The sequence below is a fragment of the Vipera berus genome (assembly GCF_964194415.1).
Source record: "Vipera berus genome assembly, chromosome: 9".
Classification (NCBI taxonomy): domain Eukaryota; kingdom Metazoa; phylum Chordata; class Lepidosauria; order Squamata; family Viperidae; genus Vipera; species Vipera berus.
Genome location: NC_138212.1, coordinates 7,708,727 through 7,736,570, shown reverse-complemented (window position 1 = coordinate 7,736,570; position 27,844 = coordinate 7,708,727). Strand labels below are relative to the sequence as shown.

The window sequence follows — 27,844 nt, the reverse complement described above, 5'->3', positions numbered from 1 at the left end:
ACGTTCCCCACATTTCTTCAAAGGTATTTTCCCCACCATCATCCATGTGTTGCTGTGACTCGCCCATCAAATCCACAGAGCTTCATCAGTTAAACCACAGCACAACTTTTAATACACAGTAGACAAGTACAAAATGGTGGGACTTTTAGAACAGAGAAGTGGGGGTTGGTTGCGTTGGAGAGGGGAAAATATTCACAAAAGTAAGTGCAGTACTGTACATCTCTGTGTTGCAAAACACAGTTAAATTGTTGCAGACGTGGTTTTCTGGGCTACAGGCACTATCCCGTTGTGTAGAAGTTTCCATACACAGATAGTCCTTGACTTACAACCATTCGTTTGATGAGCAAAATTACAACAGCCCTGGGAAAAAGTGAGGTAATGATCTTTTTTCACGCTTACAACTACTGCAGCATCCCCCTGGTCATGTGATCAAAATTTGGACACTTGACAACTGGCATGTACTTATGACGGTTGCAGTCTCCTGGGGTCATGTGATCACTTTGCCACCTGACAAACAAAAGTCAGTGGAGAAGCCAAACTCACTTAACAACCGTGTTATTATCTAAACAGCTGCAGTGATTCACATAATGGCTTGCATGAAAGGTTGTAAAAAGGAGCAAAACACGCTTAACGATTGCCTTGCTTAGCCACAGAAATTTTGGGCTCAATTGTGGCTGTGAGTTGAGGATTACCTCCATTTGGTATGTTGAAAGTTATTGGCTATTGTGCCCATTGCCGATAGTGAAAATGGATCGACAGTATTTGTGTAAAGGAATATTTGCTGCAGAAGAGTCACGCCCTGGTTTCTCTCTATTCCTTCTACCTGGGCTGGGGTCACTATATCTTTGGAATGATATAAATACTTTGTTTAAATCCTGATTTATGCACATAGAGGAGTGTGCATAGATCAGTGTTGCGAAAAGCGAGCTGTTTCTTCCACCAAAACGGTCCTACCTCTTAGCAAGTGAATTCAGCATTTAAAACTAGAAACACAGTTCTTTAAACACTGGAAAAAAGGGTTTTTTAAGAGAAGCATCTTCATTGATAAGACCTATTTAGTAGCAGAGCAACCTGTCTCGGACAGTGGTGATTTCTCATTAGAGGTCCTCAAAAGAGGGACAATGTCTGGTGTGAGAGCTGCAGGTGCAAGATTTCTACACTGGATGGGGTTTGCCTAGATTGCTTCTAAGGCCCCTTTCAGATCCATCATTTAATGATTTTAGACTTGCTTTAAGTGAAGTGGGACACACAAGGACACACTGGCACTTGAGGGATAACTTTCCCCCTTTGCTCTACAGCAGTGTTTCCCAACCTCAGCATCTTTAAGATGTGTGGACTTCAGTTCCCAGAATTCCCCAGCCAACATGCTAGGGATGGTGATTCTGGAAGTTGAAGTCCACTAGAAGTTGAGAAACACTGTTCTATTGGAGAAAGATCCTTTAGTCTATATACACACAACAGCTTGTAATACCATTGCTCCTGACCATTTGAATCGATACCCATAGGATTATAGAGTACTATGCTACTCCAGCCTGGAGGTGGTGGATTCCACTGTGTCTAATAATAAGGATGAGGCATTCCTACAAATAGAAAGCTAGTACAGTAAAAGTTAGTTTTGAATTTGCGGATAGTTCTTTCTAGGGAGGAACATCTAAAACAATGTGTTTTTTTTCTGTTCGGTCCACCCTACAGCTTCAATAGTTTATCATCTTATTGTGCTTCCATTAAGCCATCTATATTATGAGGGGAAAGAGTTCAGAATCACGTGAAAAGTTCTGAAATTCCAAGTTATAAAAGCAAACAGAAACGGAGTTACTTTTTGCCTCTTTCTTTCCCCAAGAACTTCAATCTGTGCCAGTCTGAGCCAACAATTCTCATAATTCCAAGAGAATAAACCTTTTAACTGGGAATTGTGGGCCTCTTAAAGTTGACATGCCTGGAAGGCTCTCACTTGAGAAAGCCAGTCTGCTGAATTTGGTCATCTGAAATTGAATTTGTAGGAGCTGCTTTCCAAACTGAACAAGATTCAGAAGACCTCATGCAAACAGCTGCAAGTTTCTGCATTATCACTAAAAGGACCCACCATCTCCCCAGAGTATAGAATAGATGGTTTAAAAAAAATATCAGAAAACCTCCCTAAAGTACACAGAGATATATTGGTTTCAAATTGGGAAAGGTTCCTGGAATTCTTGCGATCTCAATAAATTTCAATACATCTGGCTAAAGAAAACTCAAAACTATATTCAGAAGAATTATTTTTCAGGTTTTGGAAGCTCCCCAAGGCCTTCTAGTACTGCAACTTAAGTATTTTAATGGCTCACAGCAGCACCAAGGGGGGAAAATGGCAGTACTTCTGGCTAAAGTTGTGTTTCTCAACCTTGGCAACTTGAAGATGAGTGGAATTCAACTCCCAGAATTCCCCAGCCAGCGTACATGATGTCAACCTTGCATGCTGGGGTTGGGGGTGGGGATTTGGGGAGTTGAAGTCCACATCCTTGCAGCTACTTCATATACAAAGAAACCTGCCACTCCTGCTTCCATCATATTAGATGGGGAGGGGAAATTAAGCAAGCTGAGGCAACTCATCTATGTCTCCTATAATTCTGAGACCCCGGCTATCTCTGCAAAATTCAGACGAGGATAGCACAACATCTAGCTGGTAAAAGTCTTATCAGTTGAAGTCCAGGGGTAGAATAGAATTAGATGATCACACAACTGTTTGGGTCAAGCAGCAAAAGAGCGCCTGCTGTTGGTGGGGAGTGGTCCTGCTCCCCCCCCTGCCCTCTTTATTCATGACGGCCACGGATACGTTCAAGATGATGCTCCCTGTATCCCAGTTTCTGGGTGTTTGCATAATGAGACCCCTCTGGTAGAAGTTCAGGTAGCTCCAGGACCTTCTGGAGGTTAGAAGAAAGAGCCCAAATGGTTGGTAGCCTGCCTGGAGACAGGGGGGTTCTGATAAAGGTTCCCCCCTGTGGAATTCCAATACGGGGCAGGTGGGCCGAAAAAACCTGAGGATGAGGCAGGCATCTGCGTGCTATGGCCCAGGCCGAAGCCCACCTTCTGCTGGTGGTAGGGGGGCAGGTAAGGCAGTTCCGTGTGGTGGTATTTGTAAAGGGCTGGCTCACCCGGCTGGCCCTGCTGAGCTTGGTTGATGCCCTGGAAGTCGAACTTGTAGGCGTAGCGCTTGCCGTGCACTTTGGTCATGATGTTCTTGTCATAGTAGTAGCGCAACGCCCGGCTCAGCTTGTCATAGTTCATGTTGGGCTTACTCTTGCGCTCGCCCCATCGCCGCGCCACCTCGTCGGGATCCGTCATCTTGAACTCACCGTTGGTCCCCTCCCAGGTGATGCAGCTGGCGTTGTTGCTGTCCGACAGCAACTCCAGGAGAAATTGCCAGAGCTGGATCTGACCGCTCCCTGTCGGAGACAGAACAGCTCTTTTTTAGCCTCCGCCCCAGCTTGTTCCCGAGATGACCCAGGCGCTCGCTTCAACCCATCTTCTGATGGGCAAGAGAGAGATCTTGGGGTGCTAGTTGGCAACTCTTAGCTTCCCAAGTAGACCGGACAGGAAACATAAGCGGATGAGATAATTCTACTTAAGGCTACATTAGCAAAATCTTGCAAGCCTGAAAGTGCCGTTCTCTCAACGACTATCAGTGGGTGAAGCCGCCCATTCCACTGACTGCTTTTGCAGGCTGAGAGAAGAGATTTCTTCTCCGGTCTGACTGCTGGATGCGAAATGCTCCACCCCCAAGACAAAAGATGGATGGCTCACCTGGGTTTGCCAAGCGGCTGCTAGTGGGCCCAAGGACTTGGTATGGATCTACTGGGAAGAAGAAGGAAATAAGAGGAACTAGAATTGGATGCAATTGAATGAACTGGATGCATCGGGAAGATCCCCTCCCGATCTCTTCCCCGTACTTGGAACAGCTCCCAAATTCTCTCTCCTAGCCCTCTCCTGGTTGCTATGATAGCCCTCTGATTCAGGCTGCAATCCAGCAGACAAGTTGCAACTGTCATGGCTGAAGTCTTCTCTGACTCTTAGGCGCTAGCTTGTCATGCTTGCTTTCTAGGTGTAGGGACTAAAGGAAATTAGTTCACACTTTCCCTTCTCCAGATGAAATGATACAGGCCAAACATATAATTAACTCAAGGAGTGGGTGCGTTACTCCCATTGCCATACTTCTGGGTTAGCAGCTAATTTCAAAGCAATTAATTTGCTCTTGAAGTAGGGGAAAAAAAGCACAAACAGAAAGCTATTTACTGCAGGGCCAGACAAACAAAATATTTGCTGGGCATTATGGATCATGCCACTAGTAAAGGCAAAGGAATGCAGCCTGATGTGAAACACACAAAAAGAAAAGAAAAGCAGAAGATGGTGGAGGACACAGGGCCAGAGGTATCTAGGCGTACCAGGTGCAATGCGTGTAGAATCCGGGATCCGGCTCACCGTCTGGATCTGTGGTGGGGAACCTTCAAAGTGGAAGATGGAAATGAGCAGAGTTAAGTGGCGGCTAAGATGCCCTTTCTTTAGTCCAGGTTGTCTTGGTATCCCACTGCTTAGGTGGAAGCCAAGCAGGATCGGACCAAGGATCCCTTCAATCTACCCAACTGTACATTACAGAGGAACCAGAGAAATCCATGTGCAGGACATGAATGCATTAAGATTTTTGCATTCGTGGTCCTCATTAACTGGGCACTGAGCGTGAAATTGCAAATTACAATTCTGGAATGAAAGTAGAATCCCGATGGTACAGCAGCGCTCACGTGCTTCACTCCAGTTTTGGGATGTGTGGGTGGTTGTACTGATTAATGAATTAAGCTACATCCTTGATTTGCAGAATATTTTAATCTAATTAAGCAGTCCTGGTTTGTATAGCATCAATCCAGTGTTTCTCAATCTTGACAACTTTAACATGTGTGGACATTGCTGGCTGGGGAATTCTGAGATATGAGGTCCACACCTGATAAAGTTGTCAAAGTTGAGAAACACTACCGCAGATTATAAACCAATCACATGACACACACAGAGAGAGAGACTTAGACTTCCTGGACAGTGTTCACACAATAATCATGTCACTTAACGACCGAGTGCTTACATTCATACGTGCGTGCCACTTTTGATTTGATGTAAATCTTAACTAGCTCATTTGTATCTTAGTATGCTATACAAACCAGGACAGTTTAATTAGATTATGTGTCAAAGTATCCTGCAAATCAAGGATGTAGCTTAATTCAGTAATCAGATCAAATACATGATCACAGATTTTGCAACAGAAACAGCTGCTTTAACTAATAGCTACTTTGGCAGATTCTCTTTGAAAAACCATCTAAATTCTATCGCCTGACTATGTGCTGTATGGAAAAGATACTTTTTGTTGTCTCTCTTGAAGAGCACCAATTACATTTCTTTATAGACAACTCCAGAATTTAATCTGATTTGATTTTACCTTCGCCAATATCCATACATGCACAGTGCAGTTACGAGGTCCACACAAGCTACCTAACTCCACTATCTCCCCAGTCTACCAGCTGATGTGAATCCAGACCCAAACTTAGCTCACACAGGCTAAGCCTTGATCTGGTTCATGAAACAAACAATAATTGACTGGGTCCGTGTAGCGAAATCCTGAAATGTGGCTTGCAAACCATGGTAGTCAGCCTGGCACATTACACTACTAAACCAAACCACGGGATGGCATGATTCAACGTGTATGAGTGAAATTAGCACCTGTACCTTTGGGAGCGGTGTTTACCGCGCTGCTGCCCCAGCTGCTTCGTCGGATTTCATCGTATGCAGACTCTACAGCAAAGTTGACATATTTTGTGGGGGGGGGGAGAGAGAGAAAAGACCATTTAGATCAGGGTTTCTTAGAAGTGTGGGCTTCAACTCCCAGAATTGCCCAGCTAAGTTGCAAAGTTGGAGAAACGCTGATTTGGATGGAGAAGAGGGATACCACAAAGTTAAAGGCCTGGTTGTTGTGGTTGTGAAGCAGGTCGTCATGTGACCGTGCATGATTTTACAACCCCCTTTTGCAGTGGTTGTTAAGTGAACCCCTTGTCCCCTATGGGGCATTTTTTTGTTGTTGCTGCAAATCAAAAGTAATAAAATGAGTGAAAAACTCCAGGCTCAATCAGGCAAGCAATTGTTACCCACCTAGCTTCACTTCCTCTTCTGTCCTCACTGTTCTGCCCTGTGAAATGGGTCTGTCGGTTTCTGTTACGAACTTACCGGTTTTGACTTGGGCCCTGGGTGGAGGCGGCGGCGGCTGGGTAATAACTGGTGCAGATGGATAAGTGAAAGTGGGACTGCCTGGCAGAAGAAGGAAGGGACACAAGAAGGAATGATGAGAAAGGGCAAAGCTCCATTTGGTTTCAATATCCCTCCCCTTTAAGAAAAATACAAACTCTTCCAGTGACGAAAGTTCCAGTGACAAAGCGAACCTGGCGTTAGGATTCTGCATGCAAGGTTTTAAAAAATTAATGATAAATCAGGATTATGGAGGGCCAGCAGCATTTTGCTTGCGGAGATAAATGGGTTTTATGATGGAATTCAGGCTGAGCCAGTTCGGTGTAGTGGTGAAGATGCTGGCCTAAAAACCAGGAGATGGTGAGTTCTAATCCTGCCTCAGCACTGAAAGTGGTTGAGTGACTTTGGGCCAATCACCAGGAGACGGTGAGTTCTAGTCCCACCTCAGCCATGAAAGCCGGCTGGGTGAATTTGGGCTAATAATTCTCTCGCACCCTGCTCATGCCACCTGACAAAGTTGTTATGGGGAAAACAGAAGGAGAAAGGGGTGTCGGGGTATGTGCACCACGTTGAGTTATTTACAATATAATAATAAAGGTGGGATTAAAAAAAAACACCTAATAAATAAATCCTCCAAATCATGAGATTCAGATTCTCACCGCCCAGCAGAGAGAGAACTCCCCTTTTTAAAGAAACTTGGCACCACATCACATCCCCGATTCCCAAGAGTGGAGTTTCCCCATCCTGAGCTTGTTCCTGGTCTTACTCTGGCGCAGGTAGGTGAGGTGAGACAGCAAGATTTCGGTGTTGTAAGGTGAAGTGAGGCGTAGGAACCCTTCCTTCCCAAGTTTGCAGAGCTCCTTTCCGTCTATGTGTTGAAAGAGGCTGCTTTCGATGTCAGGAAGGCCATACTCCTTCACCGCCCAGTCCAGCCACTGACGGACATGTTCGCAACTCCAAACACCTGGATCTGGGGGGGTGGGTGGGGAGTGGGAGAGGAGAGATTGGAGTAAGAAGCAAAGAGGTCCGTGGCCAGGGGACCTAAAGCAGGTCTTAGAAGCTGCAAGCAGGTCTTAGAAGCTGCTAAGTGGGAGTGCAACAGGCAAGGCATGAGATCTGGCCGAATGAGACAGAACCTTTAAATGGTGGGGGAGTGGTCTTCTACCAACCTGCTGGAACAATGACCTTCTCCTCTCTGGATGAAGAAATGGGGGGACTACGTTGGTTGGGGTATCCAGCTGGGTAGGGCACTTGGGATGTGTCGACTGCAGCTTCCACTTTGTTCCTGCGGGTGGCACTGCACTCCACCGGTGATTGTCTGCTGGGGTGGAGGAGAGAGAGAGAGAGAGAGAGGTAGGTATAGGACAGGGGTGGGGAACCTTGGCTCTTTTATGACTCGTGGACTTCAACTCCCAGAATTCCTGAGCCAACCGTGCTGAGGAGAAATGGAGAGGTTTCCATGCTGAGCCATGCTGGCTCAGGAATTCTGGGAGTTGAAGTCCACGAGTCATAAAAGAGCCAAGATTCCCTAACCCTGGTATAGGAGAAGCGGTTAGCAGGTCCTTACTCAGGATGGGCAAGGTGAGCAGCTGTGGAGCATCCCCCAAAACGCCATAGATATTGTGAAGCCAAGGAGGGACTCCCTTGTAAATCTCATCTTTTCATCCTATAGATGAGTGTTTCTCAACTTTGGCAACTTTAAGGTATGTGGCTTTCAACTCCCAGAATTCTGGACGTTGAAGCCCGGACATCTTAAAAGTTGCCATGGTTGAGAAACACTGTTGGAAAACCACTCTCTCAAGCCTCAACCTTTAGCAGGAGATACATTTTTAGGAGCACAATCTTCTAGTTCATTCTAAATCAGTCAAGCTGCCAACTTGTTTGCCCTGAAGGCAACAGCAGAGTCTTTGGACTAGTCCCTCTTGTTCAATCCAAAAACTAGTGTGTGGTGGTGGAGGAGAAGGTGCTGGACCAGAACCTGAAAGAATGTGAGTTTGTGTCCTCTCTTAGGCACGGAAACTGGTTGAATGTCTTTGGGGCAATCACTCTCAGCCTCATCCACCTCTCGGAGAGGATGTCATGGGGAAAACAGAAGGTAATTAGGGATGCCAATTTCAGTTTTGCAAAATAAAGGCAGGATATACTTATAACACAATGTTTCTCAACCGTAGCAGGTTTACGCTTTGTGGATTGCAGCTCCCAGAATTCCCCAGCCAGTATGGGGATGGCTGCATGGCTGCATGTCTGGCTGGGGAATTCTGGGAGTTGAAATCCACTCAGTTTAAAGTTTATGAGGTTGAGAAACATTGGTTTAATGCAGTGTTTCTCAACCTTGGCAGCTTGAAGATATGTGGACTTCAATTGCCAGAATTCCCCAGCCAGCAAGTCTGGCTGGGGAATTCTGGGAACTGAAGTCTACATGTCTTTAAAGTCTAATGAAACAAAAAAAAATAATATAATGTCCCAAATCTGGACTGTTGCTCTCGAAGGCTGCTAACCTGCTGGAGCAATTGACTTGCTCATTCTCCTGTTTCACCATATGGCCTCGGTTATTGACCTGGGCGGACCACGAGGGGTCTTCCAACCCTGGGTCTTCCTTGTTCCCATAATCATCCACTGGAGACACCTCCGTCTTGAGGAGGTGCGAAGAGGCAAAGGCTGGGTCAAAGATGGACTGATCCTCACTTACAACTGACAGCGCCTCCTGCAGGAGAAAGGGAGAGAAATAAGAGGAAAAGACCAGAGGGATGATTAAGAAAATCAGAGATCATCTACCACATTGGACGGAAGAGAAATCAAATCCAGTTCCTGGTTGCAAGACCCTAAACTTAGTAAAAATAAATTCTGATGGTCACATAACATACTACATCCAAATTAGCTGTATTGTTGTTTAATGTGAGAGCACTGCTGGTTTATCACCCTTCCTACAACATACCCAACCACAAGCAACCCACTCCCTGTGTGAACCCTGCAGACTTTTGAATGAAGGATCTGAATTCAGGATTTAGTTTTAACTTCCTGGAGGCCTGAATGGAAATCACAAACTTTCCATGCAGGAAATCCACACCCGGTTATTCATTTCCGGCCCTGTTCACATAAATGGGAATCAAGAATCGGAGTCAGTTGCTTGCACATTACTAAAAAGAAACCTATCAGCAGTCCTACAGATTCCTAGACTGGGTGGACCAAAAAAAAAATCCTTGGTTGATACCAACAAAGAACATCCTTGGAGCAGATAGCAGAGTTAGGAGTTGCCTGCTGTCAATTTCCATTGGTGTTTCTCAACCTTAGCAATTTTAAGATCTTCTGGATTTCAGTTCCCAGAATTCCCCAGCCAGCATGGTGGGGATGAGGAGATCAAAGCTCTGCTTATTTTTTAGGCAATGCATCTAGAAAAACAGACAGAGCTTTAGTTGCACCATTGCAGTTATGAGCTTGGCCATCCTCTTCAGTGGTTGCATCATGGCTGCCATCTTGACTTTTCTGACCACACCCGGCCTCCAAGGCTGTTATAAGAATGAAATGAAAGGCGCCTTTTACATTACCGTCACCCTCTTGCAAGAAAGCTACCTGTGTCTGTTTTGGTAGCCTGGATTTCTCTAATTCAAAACATCTATTTTCATGCACACCAGGGAAGAAATCCAGCAGCAAACAGGCGGGTGAGATGTGCAGAGAAAGAAACAAATTTTGTTGACAGGAGAAAGACCAGAGTCACCCTAGAGCAACTTTAAAAGAATTTAACTAGTGATTCCAACAATGAGAGACCTCTCTCGGGAGACTATTATCTAGAAATGTTATTTCTGTCAATTATTTAGAAATTCCCAAAGATTGTGAATATTTCCACCCGCCCTTTTAAAAAAAAAAAGTGGTAGGATTTTGGTGGTAGAAAGGGAGAAGGTGCATTTATAAAATTTGTAGTGGAAGGCAGTAAATGCTGGAATGAGTCCTTGGCTCTCTGATTGTCTCGAGAATCCTGAAAATGAAATATAGATAGTCCTTGACTTATGATCACAGCTAGAACCTAGTTTGCTCTCCCTGCTGCTAAACAGGCCCAGCCTAAAAGGAAACAGAAGCGTGAATGTACAGTAGAAATCTGGGGGGGGGGAATGTGTGACTGTGATGAAGGAGAGAGAAACTGCATACAGAAAAGAAAACGAATGGAATAGTCCTCGACTTAAGAGGGACCAGGATGCTGTTGCTAAGCAATGTAGTTGTTAAGTGACTTGCACCTGATTTTATGGCTTTTGGCTGCAGTCATTAATGAGATCACAGAGATGAGAAAGAAAGAAAGAAAGAAAGAAAGAAAGAAAGAAAGAAAGAAAGAAAGAAAGAAAGAAAGAAAGAAAGAAAGAAAGAAAGAAAGAAAGAAGAAAGAAAGAAAGAAAGAAAGAAAGAAAGAAAGAAAGAAAGAAAGAAAGAAAGAAGGTCCTTTGACTTTTCTTATGGGAAGCCCCCTGGGAAGGTTGCAAGTGGAGATCATGTGACAGTGGACCCTGCATCTGTTGTAAATACCCCCAAAATTTTATCCCATGACAATGGGGGATGCTGCAATGGTTGGAAGGACTAAGTCAACTTTTTCAGCACCATTGCAATTTTGAACGTCATTAAACAAATAGTGGTAGGTTAAAGACTTCCTGTGGGCTAAATCTCCCCAGTTTCTATTTTCCCCCTCTCTTTTACACTTTTTATTTCTTTTTTAATTTTCTTTTTTCTTACTTTATATTACATAGTTGACGTTTCTCAGGGCTGTGCCATGTGATATTTTTTTCACCTCTCTGCCTTGTCTGCTGCTGGCATTCCTGGGCAGTGACACAGCTTTGGCACAGGAAATAGCAGGGAGGTGGCAGCTATACAGCTGAGTCGAGAAAGAAAGAAAGAAAGAAAGAAAGAAAGAAAGAAAGAAAGAAAGAAAGAAAGAAAGAAAGAAAGAAAGAAAGAAAGAAAGAAAGAAAGAAAGAAAGAAAGAAAGAAAGAAAGAAAAGCAATCTGAAGAACCTTGAAAAAAGATGGTCTGCTTAAATGACTTGAGTTTCTCTGCAAACAACTGAAAATACTATATAGGTCAGGGAAAGAAAGAAAGAAAGAAAGAAAGAAAGAAAGAAAGAAAGAAAGAAAGAAAGAAAGAAAGAAAGAAAGAAAGAAAGAAAGAAAGAAAGAAAGAAAGAAAGAAAGAAAGAAAGAAAGAAAGAAAGAAAGAAAGAAAGAAAGAAAGAAAGAAAGAAAGAAAGAAAGAAAAGCAATCTGAAGAACCTTGAAAAAAGATGGTCTGCTTAAATGACTTGAGTTTCTCTGCAAACAACTGAAAATACTATATAGGTCAGGGAAAGAAAGAAAGAAAGAAAGAAAGAAAGAAAGAAAGAAAGAAAGAAAGAAAGAAAGAAAGAAAGAAAGAAAGAAAGAAAGAAAGAAAGAAGAAAGAAAGAAAGAAAGAAAGAAAGAAAGAAAGAAAGAAAGAAAGAAAGAAAGAATTCTACCAGGCACAGGCAATAAAAAGGAATATATTCAATTGGTCTCATAAAAGGCTTGCTCTGTGTTATTGACCAATGTCTGCAAAGTTAATGTACTTGATAGGGGAAGAACTGAAGCAGAATATGACAGCGTCCTTGGGATGGTAGTCATACAGCTTTCAGGCACCTAATGGCCTGTCTGAAACACGGCAAGGTTCTTCCCTGTCAGTCCTTGAAATAAAACGCAGTAGCAAGAAACTTTAAATTCCCTCATTCAAATAATGGTTACACACCTGCAGGAGCTCCATTCACTTCTGCATCCATCCTTCTGACCTGCAAGGTCTGGAGGGAAATTACGATAGAATAATCCGCCAGACGTAAGGAGTGCTCAGCCCTTGCTGATTAAACCCAACTCTTTCTCGGTTTAAACCACAGAACTGGGAGGAGGCCCAGCTGAAGGTGGAGGCTGCAATCACTGAACATGCTTAACCTGGTTGCAAAGTTAACTCACTTTCCGCGTGTGCACAAAACAGTTATTCCTAAAGAAACCCTGGAGGCTGGATTTGCTCGACACACTGAGCTGCAAGCCGATGAACTGAAGGGAAAATGTAGCCGAGATTTGCATATTGCACACAAGGAGTTGTGAGGTGTGGAGCTAATCTAGATAAAAGGTTTTGTGACCAGCGGCTCTGGTTTTGAGGGTTTTTTTTTTACATTAAGGTTATTTTTTTAAAGAAGATTTAGGAGAGGTACAAGCAAATTTACCTTTTAAGATGATGCTTTATGTCACGGGTGTCAAACTCGCCACGTCACGTGACGTGTCGTGACGTAACGTGACTTTTTTTTTTGCATTGCCCGAGCTGGGCTGAGTGCGGCCTCTGCATGATACAACTGGCCTGTGGGCCGGCAACTTGACACCCCCCCCCCCCCGCTTTATGCCATTTGGATCACTACGTGAGTAGTGGATGCTGCCGCCATCATAAATACATGCCTGTTCCCAAGGACCAGAATTTTGAGCACGTTATTAATGGCGATGCTGTGAGGGTCATAAATACAAGGATCTTTCATAAATCTCTTTTTTTTCCCCAGTGCCATTGTAACTTCAAATGGCTGCTAAACGAATGCTTGCAGGTCAAGGATTAACTGTAAACCCAGCAGTGTTTTGGTAGCAAAGCACATCTGCCTTTGCTTGCTTTGGGGAAGAAGGGGGGAAAAAACACCACACTGCCTATGCTCTGAGTTGCCTTTGTTCAGGACATCTTGGATTCCCTAAGGCAGCGCCCTGCGGCTTCCAAAATGAATGCTTGCTCCAATGTGGCCTTTGTGGAGAATCTGAGTCTGGCACCCGCAACCCCCACCTCCAAACCTGGGTGCTGCAAGCTCTGTCAAGAATGAAAAGCAGAAGTTGGCAGGGTGCTGAACCGACATTTCTGCAAAGCAGCCTTGATAGGAGATTCTATCGTCAGATGCAAAAGCTCAGAGCAAGGGGGGCGGGGGGGGCGGGGAGGAACTGTGCTTGGCTTCTCCACGAAACTCTCCGTTCGTTCTTCAGCTGGTCAAGCAAAAGCTCTCAGGGCCCAAAATCAGATTGTTCAAACTTGGCTATTTTAAGATGAGTGGCTTTCAACTCCCAGAGTTCCCCAGCTGGCCCTTGAAATCCATACATCTTGAAGTAGCCAAGTTTGAAAAACACAGACTAGATGATTCAACTGATCATCCAGGAGATAAACCTGGTTCTTCTAGTGATCTCTGGTTTATGCCAAAGCAGAAGAGGGTGTTTTTTCCCAAGACCAATGACCAAATGAAGAATATCTAGGCTAGTCTGCTCCATCATGGATGTCATCCAGACTTCAGCTCCCAGAATTGCTCAGAATTCGGGGACTCATACCCAGAAAGTGCCCATGTTGGAGCAGACTAGCCTAGAAGGAAGAATTGCTGTTTTGTTTTTTATGGCTGACTTTGTACAATGTATTAAATTAGAATGGGAACTGCTTGGCCTGGGGTTAGACCAGTGTTTCTCAACGTTGGTAATTTTAAGAAGTGTGGACTTCAGCTGCCAGAATTCCCCCAGCCAGCATGCTGTATAATAGAGTAAGCTGGGGAATTCTGGGAGTTGAAGTTCATATTCCTTAAAGTTGCCAAGGTTGAGAAACACACTGGCTTAGACTGTTGTAGACAGTTTAACTAGACTAAGTGGCCCATGATTTCTTAGCCTGGCTTAGGATGATGCATCAATTCACTCCATATGTATGAAGCATGGAGGTGCAATGTTTGGGATGCAATGGTCCAAGTGGTCTTAGATGGCAGCAAAGGACTTCCTTTCTCTCGTTGCTGCTATCTATGCCTCTTCTGCAGTATTGCAGCCTGGATCTACTAGTCCAAAATCCTAGGTTTAACACTTTTTAAATACTGGCTTTTCATCTTATGATAAACAAGCATTTTTAGACTCGGGCATCCCATTATGGCAAACACCAACATACTAGGACTGAGCATGATGAGAGAATCAACCAAGCAGCAGCCTAACCATGATTCTACAGAAAACATAGGAACTAAGTGGTAACTCTAGGGGAATTTTCAGAAATCAGGAATGATGGAAACAGGCCCTGCCTGTTCCTGCTGAATCCCAAACATTAGATAAATAGAGATTTATTGGACCCATTGATATGGCTGGTTATCTAGTAGCAGTAGCTATAGGTGTCAAGGTACACTTCCCTTAAACATGGAAGTTCCAATGCCCAGCACACTTTCTGATGCCTATTGGCCATGAATAGCCTCAGGCTCCCTTTGCTGATAGAAAACCTTCCTTTTTAAATCAGCCACCAGTCTTCCTAATGGCCAAAGTGCACAATCACGCAAGGATGGGATTGCCTCACTGTTGCACTGCATTGCACAAAATGGTGGGTGTGGCCGAAGGGCTGCCAGCAGTGTTGAGCTGTGAGTAACACCCAATTCCAAAGCAAAACATGGGCACCTCGAAGGCTGAAGGAGGAGATGGGGAAGGAGAGAACAATGGGTTGGACTCCAGCCAGCGGACTATTCTTCAGAAGAAAGTGCAAATAGAAGTCCTCTTAGTTTTCCCTTCAATCATTCTTCCCACGCAGCTTGATTTTGGTGGCCATCTTGGTGTGTCTGAGAAGGAGAGGAGAGGCCCTCATCCTAGGTCCTCTGCAACAATCTCTTTCTGAATTGGGGAGGGGGCTGAATCCTGCACTGGGTGGCAGGAGGATGGGATGGATTCCCATCAAGCCTTAAGATGGCCTGCTTTGATCTGGGCTTAGCATGGGGCTCTTCAATCTGTAATTCAGTATCTCCCAGAGAAATGAGACAATGGGGAGGGGGGGAGAGATAAGCTCACTATTATTTATGTATTAATTTATTTTATAGGATTTGTAGGCTGCCCCAGGCTGTCTCTGCAGAGATAGAACTCAGCAGACTCCAAGGGTGTCCACAAGGTCCGGTAAATAACATCACAATGGCAGCTGTGGCATTGTAATCGATTATACAGTTATGTCAGCCATTCAGTATTTGAACCATACTTGGCAGACGCCCTTTCCATCATTAAACAGTTGTGGCCCTGCGGAATTTGAGAATCCCTGTAAGAATTAAAACAGGGACAATAAAGCTGCCCAGAGAGCTTTGGTTACAGTATTAGGAGATATAAAAATTGTAATAGAAAAATAAAATAAATCTGTTAATTTGTTTTAATAAATAACCAAAAACATCTCTGTTAGGTTTTGTTTTCAATATGTATATGTTTAAATGCCCAGTTGGGTGGTATAGCAGCATTGGGCGGCCTCCAAATCAGTGAAAATGTTGGATCATGGTTTGGAGATTATCAGCAAAGATTGGAGAGGAATTGAAAAAGTAATGCAGAAGACAACGGCCAAACATTCCTGTATTGTAGCCAGGATTTACGACCTTTTTTGCCACAGTAATTAAGCAAAGCACTGTTTTTCTTAAGTGAACCATATGGTTGTTAAGTTGATCTGGTTTTTCCCCATTGACTTTGTCAAAAGTTGGCTGGGAAGGTTGCAAATAGTGATAATCTGATCCCAGGATGCTGCAGAATCACAAATGCAAGGGCTGGGTGTAAATTGCTTTTTTCAGCCCCGTTGCCACTTTGAATGGTTGTTAAAAAAATGATTGTGACTCAAGGACTACCTGTAAACTGGTTGCATTATTTAGTCTGCAATGCAATGCTTGTGCCAAAGTATTTCTGCTTATGTTCTGAGTTCTTACTTGCCATTTAAGATATTAATTCCTCCTTCAATTCACTGACTAGGAGTCACATTTCACTATAGTTTCTGAGGGCAATATTATCAGCCTGATTAAGAATAAAGCTCTGATGTTCAAAAGCACCAATATCAGAATGTGGTTTTACATTTTCAAGCATATTTTGACTTTAGCAAAATAGTCAGCTTTCAGTTTGGGTTTGGTGATTTGTGCACATTTGTAAAAATCCCCAGAAATTGGACTGTCAAGATAGAATATTACACCGGTCAAAAATCTAGTATTGCAAGTGCAGACCATGCTTAAATAATTCTGCAAATGTGCTTTCTTTTTAAATAAAGAAGCTCACTTTCAAGAAGTTCATTATTGTAATTTGTTGGTATTTTAAGGTAACAGGATGAAGTATTCATCTAGATAAATTGGGTTCAAGCCCAAGTTGCTAATTCCATTTGTTTAAAGATTGGCTCCAATCCTGTATGTGGGTGTTAGAGCCATTGAGCATCAATTATCCTAATTGCATTTAAAATGACATAGAATGCTTTGTCATACTTAAGATCCTAAATTTTAAACAGCACCCATGATTAGCAATATTAAGAGGAAATTTTAAGAGGAGAACATCAGATGGGAAGATACTATGAAATTATAATCCAAAATGCCTGTTTGGGATCCCAGGTCTTATTCTGGAAGGTAACTTTCCATATATTATATTCACCATTTTCCCAATTCCCAGCTAGATAAGTATTAGGATTTCACTTTATAACAAAGAGTCTTGTAGGGGGCCTAAAAACGAACACATTTATTTGGGTATGAATTTTACTGACTGTATTTCATCAGAGATCTGGAATACTATCCTGTGATAGGAGAATATGGACATCTTCGCTTATGAATGATAGTTGAATTTACATAATCAAAACCAGATGGAAATTTCATACAGGAAATAACAGATAATAACAGAAAGGCCCTTATTAACAAGGTTCATTCACAAAATACTTGTGATTTTGATGCTGGAAGTCTTGCATTCGGAACTGGCAGTGCAAAAGTAATAAAAATCCATTACAGCTTGTGACCATTTGTTAGACAATTGTTTGAAGGTTTGATGGTATTGAAAAAGTGACTTACAACCCAGTCATCACACTTATGACCATTGTAGTGTCCTCATGGTCAAAGGATTGCTGCTTGGGCACTTGGCAACTGGCATGTATTTACAAAGTTTGCAGCCTTCTGAGATCATGTGATTGCCATTTGCGACCCTCCCAGTGGCTTCCAACTAGCAAAGTCAATGGGGAAAGCCAAATTCACTTCAGGGCCATAGGAAAGATTGAATGACTGCAGCAAAAGTCCTAGAATGGACATGGAGCATCCCTTAGTGCTGGTTGCAATTATAGTGCTATGTCAAGTGCTACCTATACAGCAAAATGTTGATAAATTGTCCATAGAACTATATACGGGTAGAAGGTAAGGTTTGGAATGAACCTTGAACTCATCTAGCACATTTCCCTTTCCAGAGCAAAAATCCATTATTCCAGCATCCCTGATAAATGGCCACCTAGTTTGTTTTGAATGGCCTCCAGTGAAGAAGTATTTCCCACCTCTCACCCCATTGCTGAACCTCTCTTACTCTTTTTCTGACGTCCAGGTGAAATCCATGCCTTCTAATATCCACCATTGTTCCTCGTCTTATATCCTAGAACAGCTATGAGCTCTGTCCTCTACCACCTCAGTATTTCTCAAGTTCATGTGTGGACTTCAACTCCCAGAATTCCCCAGCCAGTGTGGGTTGTTCAAAGCCCCTCCTCCAATCTCAGTCACTGCCAGGTGACTTTGGGGCCAATTTCTGTCTCTCAGCCTAACCCACCTCTCAGATGTGATGTGGAGAATAAAATAGGAGGAGAAAATTCTCTACAGATTGCCTTTGTGGAAAGGAAAATCTTTGCTTCCCCCCCCCCCGCCACTCCCAACAGAATGTTAGGTGAGTCTTGAATGAATACTTGTGGTAGGGCACAATTCTGGCGGTGTTGAACTTGTAAAATAGGACAGGAATAGTAGTCCAACATACTAAGCAGTTGTATCAAAACTACTGTCAACCCACAGAGTTTCATCAATTCAAACATGGTAATATAGGAACTGAAAGCTTGAGACAAATTAACGAAAGGAACTGAGACTTGTGGCTGCACATTGTCCCACCTGGAATTATTTTAGGAACACCACTTTTTTAAAAACTAAAGAGCAAAGCACAAAAATGAAGGATAGAAGGAGGACCTTTTAACCATTCCTCCCCAGGATATAAGTTACAATTTCCAGGATTTAGAAAGAGGATTGCTACTGATATGGCCCAAATAGCACAGCACTCTCTATAAACAAGAATATAATATATGGGTGAAGTTTTAAAGTTTGCAGAAGTGACCAAACAAAGTAATGTGCAAACTTGCAAAGAAACACCCACAGACATTTTTTAGCAGCCAGGGAGAATCCTAAAACCTGATTGTTGAGGATTGATTTTGTCTAATTGGCACATGGGGGGGACATTGAGGTGGAACCTGGAAGGAATTGGGACCAGCCACAGTAAAATTGATATGAGGTCCATTCATATGAGGATTGCTTTACGACTACCCTGCTTTATAACAGAAATTCCGGTCCCAATTGTGCTTGTAAGTCAAGGACCACTTGCACTATATATAAACCACCTTGATTTGTAAGATAAAAATGTGGTAGGTGAGTGGGTAGATTTCTATGCAGTACAGAACTTTAGCTGCTCATTTCTGCATATCAGATTTTTGCTAGAAGACCTGCAGAGACGGACTGGAATTGGTGGAAACAGATTTGGAACTTGATCCAAATGGGAAAACAGTGCAATCTGAAATCAAAAGTGTTCTATGGAATTACAGACTCACAGGGGCTCTTGGACTTTGAATAACAGACTGCAGGGTGAAGATTAAGCAGGTAACTCATACAGAATAAGTTTATCTCCCGGTCAGCAAAAGATTGACTTAACTCCTGCCTCGACTCTGATAAGGAAGTAGCCACAAAAATTTCCATGTGGGTCATTGATAATATTTTTTTTTAAAAAAAGGCTTTTCACAGAGCTGACTTTGTAATCAAAACAAAGTTGAAATGAAGACTATTAGTAATTTGTAACTAGTCATAGTGGACATACATGTTAAATATAGAAATATATTATAGAAAATATATTAAAAAGTGTGATAATAAAAAAAAGTACAGAGGTACAATAGAAGTGGCAAAAGAAAGCAAAGATGGTAACAATAGTGATAGGCGCCTTGGCTGCAATCCCAAAACATCTGGAGCATCACTTTAACACCACTGGCATTGACAAAATCACCACCAGTCAATTGCAAAGGTCAGCTTTAGCTGGAATACCTTACGTATATCCTGCAACAATACCTTTAACACCATCAAACAACAACATCTGCCCATCAAGGTCCTTGGGAAAGGACTCAATAGGTGGACAAAACTGAAACTCAGTCTAAACATCTGGCTGACTATGCAACAGAGATAAATAATGTTACCTCAGTTACCTTGATTGGATTTAAGTATTGCATATAGATCCAGGGACAGAATGGGAGCAAGTGACACCCCATGGACTGTGACATCATTCAGAATGCATGTAGTCAACCCATCAAGATTGCAGCCACAACAATGTAACACACCACCTGTTTTCATTTGCAACACACATTAAAAACAGAACTGTGAAAGTTGTAATTCCATTGCAAGGAGATATTTTTGCTACACATGACCATACCTTACCTTTTCTCAAAGTACCGTAAAAAAGCATGTACATGGTAACAGCAGCAAGGATTTTACATGCTGTTTATTGGAAAAGATCTTTGATTCCCTCTATGGAAGAATGTTAATTAAATGGGGAATGTCTAGAATAACTTCATATGTAAAAAATAAATGTGATGTACAATTCAGTCTTATTTGGAAACAATTTCTGGAGTATGATTCTAGGCATGGCATTGTGTCACATCCCAAATTTGGCTTCTGGAATTTATATTTTAATTTGACGTATAGTCTACAGGCATTAGTTGCAGTGTTCTTCCCCTGTATTGTTTACTTAAATATTTTCTTTTTCCAGTTATCAATTTCCATGTTGTTAATAGAGGCATATGTCTGCTAGAAATTGGCCATGAAATGTCTTAAGTTATTAATAGTATATTAGAAATATATTAACTAATGATAGTTTAGAGTGCCAGTTATTTGAAATGTGTTGGTCACCCACCAGTAATCAGGTGCTTATGCTGTCATAGTTTGTGCATTTGTATCAGTATTATTTCTTTTCCTTTTTTTTGAAATTATTAAAAATTTTTAAAACAAATCAGATCATGCTATTGTAGCTGCCATCTTGATCTTTTTGACCATATGCCTTTCTTCTCTCTTTTATCAATGCTGCAGATATATGGGCCAGACAGGGTAATATAGCAAGGGTAAAGATACCCAGCTGAAGGGTTTTACCATCAGGCACTTTGCTGAATTTCCAGTCAATAACCACTGGACAGCTGTGCTGGTTAGGATTTTTGGAAGATGTAGTCTTTTTCCATCTGAAAGTTTAGCCGAAACCAGGGGTAGGCAACCTCGGCTCTTTTATGACTCGTGGACTTCAACTCCCAGAATTCCTGAGCCAGCCATGCTGAGGGGAAAGGGAGAGGTTTCCATGCTGAGCCATGCTGGCTCAGGAATTCTGGGAGTTGAAGTCCACGAGTCATAAAAGAGGCAAGATGGCCTACCCCTGGCCCAAACCAGATGGCATGTTATGGGGTTTAATCTTGTTTAGTCTTGTACAATCTTTTAAAAGAAATAGGTTGGACCAATGCCGTGTCTGCTTCCCATTTTGCGTGTGAGCAGAATTACAGGGGGTGCCTGCAGTTAAGTCTCACCACTCTTCAGGGGTATTATGGGAAACTACTAATCAGCCAGACTCACACTAATGAAACAGTTCATTTTTAATGCAACTCTCAGAAGACTCTTAACAGATGGATGGCAGCCGTGAAGATTAGTGTCAGCAAGCACATGGTGCACAACTCCTCCCCCCCAGTTAGCCCCCCCCCAGAGCAATGTTCCATTGAGTTTTCCTCACCAAACAAGCATAAGGCAAGACTTCCATGGGAATTTCCTCCCTATCTGAGAGACAGACAGACTCAAACGTAAGGAGTGTTATAAGTAGGGTGACCATATTTTCTTGGGAAAAATGATAAAGGGGCTAATTTGGCAGAGTTTCATAAGAATTAAAAATAATAATATATTGTTTATGTTGATAACTTGGCTTTGCAAAAGAAAACTCAAGAGCCAAACCAAGAAAAACTTTACCAAAACAAACATTCTAAAATCAAGCAGCACATGGACATTCATTCAAATAAAACAATTCATTTTCCACACGCATGTAAAAGCCACTGCATGAAGGGATACATGGGTACGGCAAGCGTTAAATGACCTAAAGAGAGGACAAAAGCGAGGTTTTGAAAAAATAAATAGACCTAAAGGACATCTTTCTGCAGGAAAGGCCCGCCTTTTATAACAAAGGATTGATGGCCACTGTAAGGCATGGGATTCTATGTGCTTATCTGTATGGGTGCATGGAGAACTGCAAATTGTACCCCCAAGGGGCTCAGTGAACGTGTTTGGGACCCTGAACGTTGCTCAGAGCAAGGGAAATCCACGTGTGTTGCTCACATGTGAGGCGGGCAGGCTGACATAGCAGTGATGGAGGACAGAGGTATGGGGAGGGGGGGGCTATGGTTGCAGCTCGGAGATGCTGGTGGGACAGCTAGCACAGGAAGCCGAGGCAGGAAGTCTGAGGCTGCAATGGCGGAAGCCTCTGTTGCTGCTGATAAGGGCTGCTGGAGAAGCTCGAAGCTGCCCTGTTAGCTTGGGGGGTCTTTAAATAGCTCTCCCATCTTCTGTAATAAAGGATCGAGAGGAGGAGGAGGTGATGGGAGAGATGTACGCAGAGTTTCCTGTTTGGCTATTGAAATCCTAAGTCTGGGAGGGTTAGGGGTTGGAGGCTTACTGGCGCTTGGTCTTTTGCTCCAGCAATTCTTTGGCACTGATGGGCAAAGGGTGAGCAGAGGCCGGATCTGCAAAAACAGGACAGGCTGGGAGAAAGAATCTTTCAAAACTGGAGGGAGTGGGCTGGGTATGAAATGGTACCTGGCATAGGAAAGCCTTCCTATCTTCGCTCAAAGAGACTGTTTAGAGCAGAGGTCCCCAAACCCCGGTCCATGGACCAGTACCAGGCCGCGGCATGCCAGCAACTGGGCCGCACAAACAAGCAAAGCCCCTTCCGTGGGATGCAGGCAGCACACAAAACCACGCACTTTCAGGTCTGTGGAAAAACCTTTCTCCACAGAACCGGTCCCTGGTGCCCAAAAGGTTGGGGACCTCTGGTTTAAGGGTTGCCCAGCTGAAGGGCTGCTACCAGCCCTAGTGGGTAAGCTTGGAAAAGCTGATCAAGCTGGGATGAGAGACCGCCAGGAAATCTCAAGGATGTAGGTTTAGATTGAGCAAATGAAAAAGCAGAGAGATGAGCATGTCTAAATTGTCACCCAGGAAACTTGAAGATGGACGTCACAGGAGAAGACTATTTCTTCGGTAGATCGATATTCCACCTTTGCTCAAAGCTGCTTAGACAGGTATTGCCATTCATTTTATCCCCGTAACAATAACTTTGTGAAATAGATTGGGATAAGAGAGAATGACTTGCCCCAAACCACCCAGGAAATTTCCATGGCTGAGGATGGAGTTAGATGTGGCCTTTCCTCATAATTTATCCTTATAACCAAGGGTTTCCTCAACATTTAAGATATGTGGACTTCAATTCCCAGAACTCCCCAGCCTGCATGCTGTATAATATAACAAGTTGGGGAATTCTGGGAATTAAACTCCACCCCTCTTAAGTTGCCAAGTTTGAGAAACACTGCCTTAACCGTTAGATCAGGGATAGGCAACCTTGGCTCTTTTATGACTCATGGACGTCAACTCCCAGAATTCCTGAGCCAGCCATGCTGAGGGGAAAGGGAGAGGTTTCCAAGCTGAGCCATGCTGGCTCAGGGATTCTGGGAGTTGAAGTCCATGAGTCATAAAAGACGTTAGATCATACCAGAGTGGGGATATTTGTTAGATCATACCAGAGTGGGGATATTTGTTCAGAAAAGGGAGTCTGAGATTATGTTAAGTAGGTCAATGGAAATCATATCTTCTCCTGCAGTTAATCCTGAAACGTCAAAGTGAATGGAGGAGGAGGAGGATGTCAAAGTTGAATTTGGGGAGGTGGGTAGCAGGGAAGCAGATTTTATTCTAGAAAAGGACTGGCATGATCTGGAGGCATTCTGAAAATCTGTAGAGCTGAGTTGGCACTACTCTGAGGACTGGAAAACCTTATGAGCCAAAGCAGTTAAGGGGCAAAGCAATTCCTACACACACACACACACAAACACACACACACACACACACACACACACACACCTACTTATGAGCGGCAGGTCAGGAAGATATGCTAAAGATGAATATATGTGGTCTAGCAAATTTTGGATGTGGATGTTAACTTTTGGAAGCAACCTATCAGGAATAACATGGTGCTGGAGATTATGAAGAGATGCAAAGGATTTGCTTGCAAGGGGTTTTACTATGGAATTTGCCATTACAAGGTGCCCTGAATTTGTCCCCAAAATATCTCCAGAAGGTGCTGCAAAGCCATGGAGAAAGAGTTCAGGAGGAAATCAGAAATAGTTTGCCTCTGAAACTATTGTTGTTAGAGGACACCAAGATCATTTGATTGCTCTTTGGCTCATGTTGTGCGTGGGAGTTTTCCAGAAATTTTCCTTCATTGTTGGGAGATTTTTGATCAGATCCAGCCCATTCTTTTTAATGTATCCTTACAATTATTATGGGAGGATCCTGGCACGACAAAAGAGGGTTATTTTAACAACCCCTCTCCTACATAACCCCCAGCCGAGACTTGGCATGTGACAGAAGAAACCAATTTGAAAGAATCAACATTGCATTGCCCCAAAGTTAAATGTTCTCTCACCTGCTAATCTCAACAATTGCACACAGGATGGGGAGTGGGGGTGGGTGGGAAGCAATAATGATGTTTAAAAAGTTGGTAACCTCTGCTTCTGCTTTCTTAAAGTTTTGGGCTGACCCGATGATAGAGTTGCTCCAGAAATTCAAAATGGGATTTTTAAAAAGAATTTTTATCCCACCTTTAAAATTATTTTTATAAATAGGTCAAAGCATCAAATACGTCTTCCTCCTCCTCCAATTTTCCCCACAACAACAACCCTGTGAGGTGATTTGGGCCTAGAAAGATAGACTAGCTAGCCCAAAGTCACCCCGCTGGGTTCGTGCCTAAGGCGGGACTAGAACTCACTGTCTCCTGGTGATTGACTCAAAGTCACCCAACCGGCTTTCATTCTTAAGGCGGGACTAGAACTCAGAGTCTCCTGATCTCTTCTGAAGACTCTCTTTTTGTTCATTTTTAAAGCAATGATTCATTGAATCTACATTAGCCTTGCACTGTCCATTAACAGCCCCTCAATCTGCACACATGGGCAGGTGATCCGATTCATATCTCTGCCTTGCTAAATCTTCATCAGATGGCTTTTGTAGATGAAATTATTTTGAAAGCAGGAAGAGCAGAGAATGTGGGATGAGGTGGTGTCTGATTAACTTGGCTTGACTTGAAGAAAAGAAAACGGCAGGGCCTTATTGTTTGGAAACTGAATCATTCTTTCTGCGTCCCATGGAAAGCAAAGTGAAGGCAACTTTATCTGTCCCTGCCACAAAATGACCAGGGAAAGAAAAACAAACAGGCAAATCTTGGCTTTTCACACGTCAAGCATTCCAGAAAATCCTGAAGTTGATGCCAAACCCAAGATCATACTCAAGATTTGGCGGAACCCTCAAGTGAGAGAAGACATCAGTGGTCTCTTTAACCTGGATGTTGTAGAGCTGTATTCACCAGCTAGTCCAAAAGGTCATAGAGAATGAAGACGGATGAGGATGTTAGGCCAGATCCTTTGCTAGTCTTGAGTCTACGGTCTCTATGCGTCCCCTTGAAGCCAACTATTTCCAAGAACAGCTCAGACAACGAAGCCCTGGCTTGCTGGTTTCACTGTGACAGACAGCTTCTTGTTTACAAATGATTAAGCAAGGCTCCATTTCCCTCAACTTTAAAAATCTGAACAGGTCAGCACTAAACTACAGTCAAAATCCCAGCACAGATTCCTTCCCTGCCAATAATAATGCAAAACCGAAGATAATTGCATATCCTTAGACAAGAGTTAACTATATATTGTCAAACTTTGATCAGAGGAAAAATTCCTCTCAATTAATTCTGAAAATTCTCCCCTAATATTATTATTATTATTATTATTATTATTATTATTATTATTATTATTATTATTATTATTATTATTATTATTATTATTATTATTATTATTATTATTTTCAAGAGCGGAGCTTGGTTAAAACAAGGCATGCCCTTGAGCTGATAAAATTTTAAAGCCTCCAGTGTTTGCATAAGTCAGCATCTGCTTGGCCAACCTGGTCAGAAATGTGTGCTATGTAGGAAAACAAAATGTAAAAGGAATGGGCGAAATCAAAAGCTAAAGTCAGAAATAATGAATGAATAAAAACAGCTACGGTTGGAAAGGATAAAAGCTTTATAAAAATTGAAAAGGGATTACTAACATCAGGAATGCAAAAAATAAAATGAACTGACTTCTTACCGCAGGGAAGTAATTCCAGTTTGGGGGTGACGTGTCCCCCAACACTTTGCATCCATCCCTGGACTTCTGTGTTTTAGCATGGAGATGCCATTTTCATCTCTTGTCTGGCATCTTGATGGTTTGGCGAAAGATACGCCTCTGTGTCCAGTTGTGACAAAGTATGGGGATCCCCCAAAACTCGCTCATCTGGCTTTCTTTCGTTGGCCAGACTTAGCAGTGCAAGGGGCTCTCTGCGTCACAGCTGAAAGTGCCTGGTGGTGGTTTGGTTTGGGTTTTTTAAACTCAGAGACATCAACCGCCACGAAAGGGAAGGAAGAGGAAATTTTTTTGTACCAGAAGGAAAGAGCGGAGGGGGCCCCTGTTTCTGGAGCTGGGTGTGTATGAGACAGAGAGGAACTGAACCAGAGACCAGCTCAGTGCAAACTGGAAGAGAGAGACAAAGCGAGGGGATCAGCTGCTAACAAAGATGGAGGAACTTCTCCAGGACTTACCTTGATGGTGCAATCCATGGCACGCCTCTACCTGCTGCTTTCCGCCTAGATCTCCATGGGCATTCAGATGAGTTGCATTGGCAGGGCTGATCTTGCGCAGGGGGCCGGATGAACAAGGCTTGGTGTGTGTGTGTATGTGTGTGTGTGTGTGTGTGTGATGTGTATGTGTGCGTCTAATTTTGGGAAGTGAAGTCACACAAACCGCCAGGGCTGGTTTCCTATTGGTGTGACCAAGCTTACAGGCTCTGAAAGTTTTTTTTTGTTTTTTTTTTAAATAGCATTGTTGGCTTAGATGCATTTCCCCCCCCCCTCTTCTTGTTCAAATTACAAATGGGTAAGTCAAGAGATTTTTGAGACAGGAATGGAAGGACAAGAGAAACGGTGGGTGAAAAACAGAGAGGGATGAGGGCAAAAGAAGACCTGTTGTTCTTGGAGGGACATTTGATTTATTTTTGCAAGAAGCAGAACCGAGAGGGGTGCGCCCCACAAAAATCAGGAGGACCCAATGCTTGATCTTTAGAGCAAGTGGTTTTTTTTATGGGTTGAAAAGTAGCTTCTGGAGTCGGAAAGGCACTGCACCCATTCAGAGGTAACTTCTGTCTTAGCCCCCTTGTTTGCGCCAGGTTACCTTCTTCAAGCGAATTGCTTTCAGTGGGGCCTGCTAGACTGAGGGCAGGCAAGCCTGATGAATGATTTACTCACTTTAGATCTCAACGAGACCGGAATTGCAAACTGCTTATAAGTTCATGCTCAGTGATTTCATTTGTAATCCTTGATTCTGACTCTGCTACGTTAGTGAATGCTGCTGCTCTGTTGTGCAGTTGATAGGGAGGCTGTTTTGAGAGCTTAGTCTATTTGGGAGACTAACTTGTTAGGTCAGCAAATGACCTCTGGGCACCCTCACAAAATGGCTGCCACATTGGACCACGGTGTAGCCAATCATTTCATGCTCCATGGTTGGGAGACAATAAGATGAGGTTACTTTTTTTTATTTCTGGCCAGCTTTCTCCTTGCTATTGATGCCCATCTTAGCTTTGTTTTATTTTTATTATTTTCTCTACCATCGGTCTCAGCAAAGAAATAACCTGAAATTCCTGAGCTTTTGTTATTGTTGTTGTTATTATTATGTTATTATTATGGACCCGAGTAGAATCTGGTGGCATTTGTGTAAAAAAAGAGCTTTGCTTGGCAGTAGGGTACCCACTATTTATTTACTTACGTATTCTGCTTAACTAAAGGAATTTTAAAAAATAATAATTGAAGTGGTACAGATATTGGCAGATATAATGGGTCAGTGGGTATGAAATCATTTTATTTATTTATTTATTTATTTATTTTATTTAATTGAATTTCTATACCGCCTTTCTCCCCAAGGACTCAGGGCGGTGTACATTTTGTTAGGATGAAGGATATGGTGTCCATGATATCAGTCAAATTCCAATCAATTTTGTCTGGGTTAGGAAAAATTTGAGAAAAGAGTTTATTTGAAAAGAAAACAGGAGAAGTGAAAAATTTTATTCTCGGATGGAGACTATTGTCAGATTCACATGCAGTCTGTGTCTTTCTTAATTGAGATTAATTTATATTTAATCAGTAAATTGCTGAACATTGTTGATGTGAATTTTGGACTGGAGTCATTCTAATTAGAATGATCTGATCTGATCCTCTCTCTTTATCCTGT

The 27,844-nt window shown here is 42.8% G+C and overlaps 2 protein-coding genes across 4 annotated transcripts in view; one reads left to right on the top strand and one right to left on the bottom strand.

Moving 5' to 3' along the window:
• Positions 1-89: 89 nt before the first annotated feature.
• LOC308671880 (retroviral integration site protein Fli-1 homolog) lies at positions 90-26,181 on the bottom strand (the record flags this gene model as incomplete). The annotated part of the gene is made up of 10 exons (XM_081334363.1): positions 90-3,419; positions 3,778-3,828; positions 4,416-4,475; positions 5,740-5,805; positions 6,235-6,315; positions 7,019-7,222; positions 7,422-7,573; positions 8,751-8,956; positions 12,211-12,294; positions 26,164-26,181. 10 exons carry the CDS (start codon positions 26,179-26,181, stop codon positions 2,905-2,907), a joined length of 1,437 nt encoding a protein of 478 aa, XP_081190489.1. The 3' UTR covers positions 90-2,904.
• ETV2 (ETS variant transcription factor 2) overlaps positions 26,038-27,844 on the top strand; it is a 20,367-nt gene continuing 18,560 nt past the window's right edge. Inside the window, exon 1 of one of the 3 annotated variants that reach the window (XM_081335156.1) lies at positions 26,038-26,230. Coding sequence is in view for 1 of the 3 variants with exons in the window: in XM_081335154.1 (XP_081191280.1) it covers positions 26,456-26,497 (42 nt within the window). In the remaining 2 variants the exon portion in view is untranslated. Of the gene's footprint in view, positions 26,231-26,257; positions 26,753-27,844 lie in introns of those variants that run through there. The other 2 variants (XM_081335154.1, XM_081335155.1) reach the window with 2 other exon arrangements.